The sequence below is a fragment of the Dipodomys merriami genome, unplaced genomic scaffold (genome assembly GCF_024711535.1).
Source record: "Dipodomys merriami isolate MVZ:Mamm:240054 unplaced genomic scaffold, mDipMer1.0.p SCAF_20, whole genome shotgun sequence".
In the NCBI taxonomy this organism is placed as follows: Eukaryota; Metazoa; Chordata; class Mammalia; order Rodentia; family Heteromyidae; genus Dipodomys; species Dipodomys merriami.
In genome coordinates, this window is record NW_027203382.1 from 3,773,478 (window position 1) to 3,785,189 (window position 11,712).

At 36.4% G+C, this 11,712-nt stretch overlaps 1 protein-coding gene across 4 annotated transcripts in view; it reads left to right on the top strand.

Annotated features, from left to right (window-relative positions):
- Positions 1-11,712, top strand: part of Slco6a1 (solute carrier organic anion transporter family member 6A1) — a 50,342-nt gene that overhangs the window by 20,386 nt on the left and 18,244 nt on the right. For 3 of the 4 annotated variants that reach the window (XM_070030937.1, XM_070030938.1, XM_070030940.1), the window contains 2 exons: positions 347-450; positions 5,673-5,817. The exons of the other annotated variant lie outside the window; for it this stretch is intronic. In XM_070030937.1, the coding sequence (XP_069887038.1) occupies positions 347-450; positions 5,673-5,817 (249 nt within the window). The remainder of the gene's footprint in view (positions 1-346; positions 451-5,672; positions 5,818-11,712) is intronic. 4 annotated transcript variants of the gene reach the window in all.

An 11,712-nucleotide genomic window follows, 5' to 3' on the forward strand; every position in this document is an offset into this window, starting at 1 on the left:
TGGGCATCCATTTTCAGCTCTACCTTTGTCTGCCCTGCAGATAATGTTCTGGCATCTCTGCTTACTATGGTTAGAAATTTTACATTCAAGGTACCATCCATGAACTTGATTGAAATTTCCTCAGAGGAAGATGCAAACTGCTGGTGGCAAAAACCTATAATCCAGTTTTTCATTTGCAAATGTTACTAAGATAAGAACAATATTTTTAAAACAGTTTTGGTATTGTGGTTTTAGAGAATTAGGCTTTAGTTTTGTTTTAGCACATTGCATTTTAATCCGATAAGATTCTGGTATTTTTCCTAATTACTGGATATGTCATAAGATTCTTTTGCTTGTTAACATATAGGTTCAGAAAAGATAAATGCTGAGAAAAAGAAAGAAAACACCTTGATTTACACCAAAGATAAGGAATCTGAAGCTAGCATTAAGGATTTATTTGTTTCTATTTGGGTAAAGTAAAATATTCTCTATGAACAATTCAGTTTTTGATAATAGGCTTAAGAAAATAACCATGTATATTCAATTTTATATGTACTTTTGGGGGAATCATGAGCCCTCCCAGGTCATTAAGGTTGTACCTCAAAGAGAATTGTGGGACTCTCTTCCTGTTTGTTTTTTTTTAATTCTCATGTGTCTTGGCTGTGCAGCATCAGGATTCCCAAGGCACACAGGATCAACCAATCACATACAAAGTCTTTAAAACTGTGACCCCACATAAACTTTTTCTCAATACTACCTCAGATATTTGTTATAGTCATAGAAAGATGACTAACACAGGAACGCCAAGGTGAGGTAGCTAGATCATGTGGTAAATTTGTTTTTAGGTTTTTGAGAAACATCAAGTCTGATGTTTATAAAACTAGACTAATCCATATTTCCACCAAAAGTGTATGAGTTCCTTTTAGTCCACATCCTTAACAATTTTTTTCTTTTTAACAGTAGCCATTCTAACTGCTGTAATTCTACTTGGATTTTTATTTCCATTGTGACAGTTTTATTGATTTTTTTACTCATATTTCTAACTGCATTTCTCCTTTTGAGAACTCTCTATTAGCTTATGTTCTAGTCTTAAATTGGGTATTTTGTTATTAAACATTTTCATTTGTTTATTCTGGATATTAATCCTTTGACAATTAATTCAGTTGGCAGTTATCGTCTCCTGTTCTCTAGGAATTCTCTTCATTTGGTCATTGTTTGTTCTGCTGCAGTGCTTTAGTTTTATATAACCCCATATGTCTATTTTTATTTCCTGTCCTTTTGGAATCATCTTAAAAATATTACCTGTACTCGTCTTTTGCAGAGTAATGTTAACAAGGGGTCAAGTTTCAGTCTTCTGAAAATGAACACCCAGTTCCCCAAAGCCTATCCTTTCTCCAATCTATATTTTTGGCACATTTGTCATCAATCTGTACACTGTAGATACATGTCTTTATTTCTAAACTATCTATTAGTTTTCATATCAGCAACATGATCCTTTGGTAAATATGACTCTGTGCTGCCTGCCTGGCTGCCTGGCTGCCAGGCTGCCTGGCTGCCAGGCTGCCTGCCTGCCTGCCTGCCTGCCTTCCTTCCTTCCTTCCTTCCTTCCTTCCTTCCTTCCTTCCTTCCTTCCTTCCTTCCTTCCTTCCTCCGTTCCTCCCTCCCTCCCTCCCTCCTTGCCTCCCTCCCTCCCTCCCTCCCTCCCTCTACCCCCTCTCTCTTTCTGTTTCTTTAGCTTGTTTCCTCTTGGTACTGGAGACTAAACCCAGCCTTTGTGCTTTCATCTTGTTTCAAAAAGTGCCAGGCTGGTCTTGAACTCAAGATCCTCCTGTCTCTGCCTCCTAAGTAACTGGGATTACAGGCATGCACCAATAAGTTCAGCTGTAGTATTTTGTGTATATGATAACACAATATGTTATGCTGGTTAAAAGATTGCTTCAGTTATTTGGAGTCTTTTTTGCTCTCATATGGACTTTATTTTTAACAACTCTGTGAATAATATCATTGTTATTTTTATAAAGATTTCATTGATCAATTGATTATATTTTGTTTTGTTTTGTTTTTTTGTTGATTGTGGGGCTTGAACTCTGGGCCAGCTCCCTCAGCTTTTCAGCACAAGGCCAACACTCTACCACTTGAGCCACAGAGCCAATTCCAGCTTTTTCTGTTTATGTGGTATTGAGGAATCGAACCCAGGGCCTCATGCATGCCAACCAAGACTACCACTGTAGTGCAGACATACCAATATGAATTCTTCCAAACAATGATTATCTAACATCCATGTTTTTTCACTTCTTCGATTTATTTAATCATCACTATTCACTTTTCATTGTAAAGATCATTCATCTTCTTTGTTAAGCTTTTTCTTAGGTGTTTTGGTAGCTGTTACGTTGGTAATTGTTTTTATGATTTATTTTTCAGAAAGTTTGTTATGAGCATACAAAATGTTACTGAATTTTATGTTTTTATTTGTATCCTAAATCTATATAGAACTAATTTATCACTTGTGATAGCCATTTGATATTGAGTAGATTTTTGATCATATAAGATCATATTATCTGCAGATAATTTGAATACTTTTTTCCTGTTTATATGTCTGTTATTAGATTGTAGAGTAAAAATAATCACAAACTATAAGTAGTTCAGAAACTCATTAACAGAGATGCCTAAAAACTTTATGAAAAATTTAAACTAATCATCTATATTAAAGAAGATGGGGATAAAATGAAAAATATATCATGTTCATCAATGAAATAGTTTTGTTTATGTACATGATTTATTTCCCAAATAATCTATAAATTCGGTGCAAGTGAAATTGTTAAGATGGCATGAACTTCATCTTTTTTTAGAAAATGACAAATGAGTTCTAAAGTTAATATGGCAGAATAAAATCACAAGTAACTAAAACAGACAGCAAAGGCCTAGTATACAGATCATATCTACAAGATCATAATAGAAAAAATAGTATAGTATTTTACTTCAAGCAGATAAATATGCAAGAGTAATACAGTAGAGAACTCAGCAGCAGAGAGTGTATATTAAAAAGAATATGTAACTAGGTACTGGTACCTCATGCTTGTAATGCTAGCTACTCAACAAGGGGAGATCTGCGGATCATAGTTCTTCGAAGCAAGCCTGGGTTGACAAATTTGTGAGACAATCTGAGTTCAAGCCCAGGACCAGAACAAAAGACAAAGAAAAAAGACAAGTCTGTTATATGATAAAATAAGTAGCAAAAAGTAGTCATTCAGTATAAGTGATGGAAAATTTGTTCCCTAAGTATAAAATGAGGTAGAATCTCTTTATTTTTGTGTTTTGATTTTGTATTGTAGTGATAAAATCATAAAGTGACAAAGGTTCAAGGTAGTTTCCAAGTTTACAAATGTTTTACATAAAGCAACTCAGTTCCATGTTAGAAATGAATGAAATATATTTGTAATAGGAAAGTGGAAAATGTGTGTTAACCAAAATTTCAACAAGGTAAATACAATGCAAACCTATGAGTTAGATTATATCAAATCCAGGATGTCTTTTCTATGAAGAAACCTGTAGACAACATAATATATAAGTAATAGATACCCAAATTAAAGAAGTTAATACTTTGAATGAATAAGTAATTTTGGGAAAATGTACAGAAAAATTGCAGGAAGCATAATAGAAATGAAAATATCACTTCACATATACACATAGACACACTCATAACAAATAGCTAAAAAATACAGGAAGAAATGCAGTTACACTTGAAATTTGTACTAAAAATTATATATGTATAATTTTTATACTTATGTATATACATACATACATGTGTGTGTGTGTGTGTGTGTGTGTGTGTGTGTGTGTGTGTAGGTGTGTATGGCTAATTTTTGGAAACTAGCAAATAATGTCAGACTTTTTTTTAATTACATGCCAGTTAACGAACCACCATAAAAATTATATAAAATAATGAAAAAGTCTATTTTCTGCATGAATACACAAGTTGGGCACACTTCTCTCAGCTGTACTTAGAATTAACTAGACTGATCAACGTCTGTGGAATGGGATCATCTCTCCCTCTTTGCTCAAATATTAGTTTTTAAAACTTGCTCTTTGCTAGATCACTCATGCATAACCTTTCTATCTGGCCTGGACTATCTCATAACATGGTGACTAAGTTCAAAGACAAGATTCTTGAGACAATGAGATCCAAGTGGAAGCCATATTATCATTTTATGACCCAACCTGCATGAGCAATCATAAGATTTCCTCAAGTTCAAGGATCTTAGTAATGCAACAGTATAACTCAGGATGTACTTGCAGAAACTTAAATAGTGCTCTGTTGGATTTTAGGAAGCAGAAGCTGAAACATGAAGAAAATGAAAGTCCTATATTGAAAAATGTATTCTAGAGAAAAATAGAGAAATGATTAAATTCATTATTATCCCCTCCTAGTAATTCTATCCTAGATATATACTTCCAAAGGAATCATGGGACATTAATAATACAGGGATCTCTCTCTTCTCTCTCTCTCTCCTCTCTCTCTCTGTCTCTCTCTCTTTCTCTCCTCTCTCTCCTCCTCTCCTCTCTCTCTGTCTCTGTCTTCCTCCCTCCTTCCCTGCCCCTCCTCCTCTCTTTTCTCTCTCCTCTTTCACCTCTTTCAGTGGTATTGGACAATGAACTAAGGGTCTTGTGATTGCTAGGCAGATACTCTATCTCTTGAACCATGCTGCAAGACCTTTTAACCTTTGTTATTGTTCAAGTAGGCTCCAGCTCATGTTAATGGACTGACTGCTATCACATATTTATGCTTCCCATATAGCTAGGATGACAGGTGTGTGCCATTATGTACAACTTTTGACTGAGGGTGTGGATGTCTCATGTTTATGTTCAAGATGGCCTTGAACTTCCATGCTTCCAGACTCTTTCTCCTGAGTAGATGAGAATACAGGTGTTGACTACTGGTCCTCAACTGCTCAAGGACTTTAAATCCAGACATCTTTGTTTCAGTAAGGTGTAGGCTGTAACAAAATCACCTATGGGAATGGGTAAATACAGTGAAATCTTGCTATGCACAATTAAATAGATAGCTGAATTAGATAAATATGCAAAATATGATTATATCTCACAAAGCACAAGATTTTTCTCAAAGCTTTTCAACAAACTTCCAGGCACACAAATAAAAATTGTAGGAGATATAAAGACCAAATTAAGCATAAGTGGTCAAAAACTCCAATCTTTGGGGCTGGGAATGTGGCTCAGTGGTAGAGCATTTGCCTTGCATGCATGAGGCCCTGGGTTCGATTTCTCAGCACCACATAAGCAGAAAAAAATCTGGAAGTGGCGCTGTGGCTCAAGTGGTAGAGCACCAGCCTTGAGTTGAAGAGCTGAAGGACAGCACCCAGGCCCAGAGTTCAGGCCTACGACCGGACCCAAAAAAAAAAAAAAAAAACCAAAACAACAACAACAAAAACTCCAATCTTTTATGGAATGTGTATATTGGTGAATCATATATATTGGGTTTGGGTTACATATATATGTATATATACATAGTTTGGGATAACATGTACATACTATATATATATATATATATATATATATATATAATTTTTAGATAAAGCATGGCACATTTTTATAGATTGATAATTAACATATGACTAAATGCATCTGGTCTTGACTTAACATAATAAAATATATGACAAAAATTATTTCTGTTTTAGGGTCTGATGAAGAATCCACTGTTCATATGCCAAACTCTGTGCAAATCTATAGAAGCCTTAATTATTATTGGAGCTTCCAAGTTTTTGCCTGTATATATAGAAAATCAATTTATATTAACACCCAGGATGGCAACTATGCTTACAGGTAGACTTCTCATAGATTTTTTTCAAAGAGTTTGTATTAAGAGAAATAGAGAGAGCAGATTATATATATATATATATATATATATATATATATATAAGAAATAATATACTTCAACTCTTTTTGCTGAAATTTGAACAAGTATTAACAGCCTTATTATTATGTCAGTATTTTTTATACGTTAAATATTGTAAGGTATCTACATTTTTCTTCTTCCCACTCCTTAATCACTTTTTTGAAATTACCGTGAAGTCTCCTTACAGATTGGAACAGTTTTCTCTTGTTTATTTATTGAACTCTGGGTCTCACAACCTCCCACAATTCTCTGCTTGTTTCTCTGTACTTTCTCTTTAAGTATGTCTAGCATTCATGTATCATTTAATATAAACTTTTCCTTGCTACCTTTATTTATTTATTTATTTATACTTTTTATTGTTGAGAATACCATACAGAGGAGTTACAATTACATGGGCAAGATAACGAGTATATTTCTTACCAAGCATTGTTGTCTCCTCTTTGTTTCCCCTTCCCATCCCTTCCCATATTCCCCCCCACACCCGATTCTCTCCCCACTCCCCACCAAAGTTGTAAAATTCGTTTTTCGACATAACGACTTGTACATCTCATTGTTGCAATGGGTTCAACTGTATCCCTAGTTAAACGATTTGTTTTGGCCCTTCCCCTCCACAAATTATACCAACATCAAATACAGTGAAAGCATGGGTTATACCGTGGGTGAGGGACATACAAAGCAACATAGAAATCATCTTATAAATATATCAGAAACAATTGCATGAAAGGAAAAAACAAACAAACAAAAAAACATTTAAATACTTATCTTGGGGTTCATTCCCTTAACATCAACTTATCTTACCTTTTCTGCTTGACTCAGACATATACTAGTTATTGCAAATAAGGGAAACCATGGGACCTAAGTTTCTTTGGGCCTGGCTTACTTCACTTAATATATTTTTTTTCCAAGTCTTTCCATTTCCTAACAAATGGGGCAATGTCATTCTTTCTGATGGAGGCATAGAATTCCATTGTGTCTACATACCACATTTTCTTGATCCATTCATCTACTGAGGGACATCTGGGTTGGTTCCATATCTTAGCTATGGTAAATAATGCTGCAATAAACATAGTCGTGCTGATAGCTTTAGTGTGGTCTTGTTTATGATCAATTGGGTAAATGCCTAAAATTGGGATTGCTGGGTCATAGGAGAGCTCTATGTGGAGTCTTTTGAGGAACCTCTATCTTGCTTTCCAAAGTGGTTGAACCAGTTTACACTCCCACCAATAATGCAGTAAGGTTCCCTTCTGTCCACATCCCCTCCACTGTCTGTTGTTATTAGAGTTTTTTATTATAGCCATTCTAACTGAGGTGAGGTGGTATCTCAATGTTGTTTTGATTTGCATTTCTTTTATGGCTAGGGAGGTTGAGCATTTCTTCATGTGTCTATTGGCCATCCTTCTTTCCTCTTCAGAGAAGTTTCTCTTTAAGTCTTTAGCCCACTTATTTATTGGGCAGTTGTTTCTTTGAGGATTTGTTTTTGGGGGATTTAATTTTTTAAGTTCCAGGTATATTTTAGATATGAGACCCTTGTCTGTTCATTGCTACCTTTACTTCTGAGAAAATACATTCTGCCAACTCAGGTAGCCATATATCTACTTAATACATCTTAATTGTAGTATGAGATTTTATGCACGAACATATTATCCTATTAACAGATATAAAGTTACCTCCAATGTTTTGCTCTTTCATATAATGTAGTGAATAGACTTATCAACATACACCTGGGTACATTTACTAAAGTTGTTCTTCATTTGTCATTAGAGATGAATTCCTATTGTGTAATCAGTCCTCAATCTCAGTTATTGAGAATTTGATTCCTCCATAAAAGTTGCTAATAGAATTAAGTGCTATAATACTCTAGGATAAATGGGAAAGTGGTTAAGAGAATTGACTTATTTTATTCAATAAATAGTCAAGGACACATGTTGCAACTTTTAGGGTAACAAATATAAGAATAGTAAAAAAATAATATTAATATGAAATATGATATGAAAGAAGGAATGGACATAAGCTAAGTGAGTCAAATAGAAAGCAATTTTTGTTTGTTTTTTGTATATCTTATTGTTACATGGGTCAACCTGTGTTCTTATGTAAGCATTTTGTTTTTTTTTTTCCCTCCCCTCCCTAAATTAGAGAGGTGTATATACAAGATACAGGGCACTGAGATAAAATACAGTGAAAATAGGGGTTATACCACGAGGGAGGAACATACAAAGCAACAAAAAATAAATATGTTAGAAACAATAGCAAGAAAGAAAAAAAAATATTTGTGTCCCTATCTTAAGGTTCATTTTGTTTAACATCATCTCATATGGTCATATGTACAGAGCTGTTGGCCTTTTCTGGAAAGCAATGTTAACCATGCAAAAAACTTCAGTTAAAATCTAGATATTAAATAGAATTTTCTATAAAAGGCACTACATTATAGACTGGAAACTTCTTCAAAGGCCAAAACATGGTACAGATCTATTTCCATGGACATAATGATAGATTTTCCTGTGAGTAAACCACATTTTTTTTTTTTTGGTTGGTCATGGGGCTTGAACTCTGGGCTTGGGCGCTATCCCTGCGCTCTTCAACTCAAGGCAAGTGCTCTACCGCATGAGCCACAGCACCACTTCCAGTTTTCTGGTGGTTAATTGGAGATAAGAGTTCCACAGACTTTTCTTCCCGGGCTGACTTTGAACTGTGATCCTCAGATCTCAGCCTCCTCAGTAGCTAGGAATACAGGTGTGAGCCACTGGCGCCTGGCATAAACCACATTCTTGGCCACTCTGATTTTTATAATCAACAGGTTCACACTAAATAAGTCCAATTTGTTTCTAATAATATTTACTATGATTAAGATTATCTGATTCCATGAGATAGATGAAACCAACAAGTATCTGGACCCAGCCAGGCCAATAAATCCTATAAGTGTCATATTTTCCCTTAAGCTTATATATTGATTTTTGCACTTAGCCTCACATATTAAACTAAGTATAACAGATGTATTATTAACTAAATATTTGGCTTTGACCTACAAGGATAGTGATCTGGCTTAGTAGAGCACTTTCCAGGACTAAGATGGTATCTGATTATTTTAGCTAATTTTGGGAACAAATTTTGTATCACCTCTTGTAATTGGACTGCAGAAATCATTGTGCTCAGAATTAATGTAGATAATGTGTATTGATCCTCCCAGGAAGGGAGAATTCCAATAGAAGACTTTATTTTAGAGAGAATTCCCTTGTCTCCTGAGGTTGTATGATCTACTGGCCATTTCTCCTTGAACACTAGAACATTTCAATGACAAGTGTTTTTTTGTTTTGTTTTTTTTTTACTCCTTTTCCTTCTTTTCTTTTTTGGTGGTTCTTAAGTTTGAAATCAGAGTCTCATGCTTGCAACTTAAGCAATATTCCTAGCAGTTTCTGCTTTGATTACTTTTTTGGTAGACTCTTGTGCTTTGGTCCAGGGCAAGCCTTGAACCAAAATCCTCCTACCTATGCCTCTTATGTAGGTAGCTAAGATTACAGGTGTATACTACTCCATCTGGTTTGTACTCCTATGTGTTTGCATTTATTAGTCCTATTGGTCAAATAAAACTGTCAAAGAGTGAATTGTGAGGTTTTTCTGGTCCATCCTCTGATCAGTCTTAGGCTATCAAGTTTCTGTTTCAAAGCTTCACTTTAAGAAATTGCCTTTTTGGGGGCTGGGTAGGTGGCTCAGTGGTAGAGCACTTGCCTTGCATGCCTGCATGGCCCTGGGTTCGATTCCTCAGCACCACATCAGCAAAAAGAAAAAAGCCAGAAGTGGCGCTGTGGCTCAAGTGGTAGAGTGCTAGCCTTGAGCTGAAGAGCTGAGGGACAGCGCCCAGGCCCAGAGTTCAGGCCCCACGACCAGACCCCCCCAAAAATTTTTTTTAATTACTTTTTTGTCACTAAAATGTGATGCACAGAGGGATTAAAATTACATAAGTTATGTAATGAGTACATTTCCTTTAGTTTAGTATCTTCCTTTCCCTCACTCTCTTCCATTCCCTCCATCCGATCTCCACCCAGGAGTTGTATAGTTCACTTTCATCACAGTATCTCATTAGCTCCACTGCTGGCCTTTTTCACCCTTCATTTTTGACAAACAATATGTGTCCTCCAAAAGCAAATCTTTTAAAGAACCAGTGAGGGGCTGGGAAGGTGGCTCCGTGGTAGAGCACTTGCCTTGCATGCCTGAGGCCCTGGGTTCGATTCCTCAGCACCACATAAGCAAAAAGAAAAAAGCCGGAAGTGGCGCTGTGGCTCAAGTGGTAGAGCGCTAACCTTGAGCTGAAGAGCTGAAGGACAGCGGCCAGGCCCAGAGTTCAGGCCCCAGGACCGCACCAAAAGAAAGAAAGGAAGGAAGGAAGGAAGGAAGGAAGGAAGGAAGGAAGGAAGGAAGGACCAGTGAATCTTACATTCATTGATCTCCCATTAGCTAGCCTGATGAAAACTTCCACTATTTTTCAGAAATGTAAGTCCACAAAACCATCTGTAGGGAACACATGTAGTTCAAAGTGGGCAAAAAACAAGTATTATGTCAAACAAAAGTATAAGCACCTCCAGAAGTCAGAGTCTCAAGTGATGTTAGTCTGCCTATTGTTTGCAGGGAAGAGAGAAATCAGTTCTTCCTCAACTGCCCAACAAGTTGAACATCTTCAATCTGTCTACATAGTCAATAAAAATGAAATGAGAAGTGTTCAGAATCTTGTTGGACTTCATGAGTTATCCTTACTGGTAAAGGTTTGAAAATACTATGGTCAGAATGATTGAGTTTGAGGTTCAAACCCTTTAGTCCAATTGTCTTATCACCTATCAGAACCCCAAGAATTGTGTAGAGTCTATGCGTGTTTCAACTAATCATTTGTTTGAGAAGTCTCATGTTAGCAAGTGAACAAGAGAAGAATAAAAAAAAGGACAAGGAAATAAACAAAAAAATGTCTCAGGAAAGGATAGGCTTCCAGTATTTGGAGAGGGCCAATTTGGGCCAAAGTACAAACACAGAACCAATGACTACTGGCTTCTCTTTTCCAGTGAAGGCAGACTATGAGGCACTCTGTTTTCCTTTGTGAATGCTGAGCCATAAGGGGGCTTCATTTGGGGAGAGAGCCGGTGATGCCCCATATTGGAGGAATCCTCTCCTGGCCACTGTCTTCTAGATCTCTACTCAGAAAACCTTCTCTCCCCTCTGTGCCCCAGAGCATTTGTCCACTGTGTGTTACATCTCTTTCCCATTACAACTTCTAACTTTTCACAGCAAAAAATCTCTCAGAAGTACTTCTTTTTAGTTAAGGGTGTGACTTTTGCTATCTGGTTAATGCAGTGAAATCTCCATAAGGAAACTGAGATTTGATTGTGCCAAGTTTTCAAAACTCCAGAGCAGTTGAGTCCTTAACAACAGGATGATTGTCAAGACGGTTTCTGGCTTTATCCTTCATATTTTGCAGAGACATGCTGGGGATTTTTTTTTTCTTTAAGTGGAGTGTGTTGTGCAGATTTCAGGTCACCTATTTAAGTGATTTGTCTGTAGGGTGCAATCTTCCTTGCCATGCTGTGACTCTTTGGTTTTTACTTCCTTGGAGGGAAGATTTCTCTTTCTCCAGTTGATTTGCTGAGCAGGAGCTGAGGTATTCTGGTTTCCTTGCTTTGTTGTTCTCCTGAACATCTTTACAGTATTCCAGATTTCATTTTCTGTGCTACTGGTGAGGACTGCCTACATGCATACATTCCTTTCTATCAGCTGTTGTTTTGTTATGCACCTGTTGCTTTGTTTCCAGCCTATGGAGGAGCAAAGTAGAGCTGTTTCCCTAC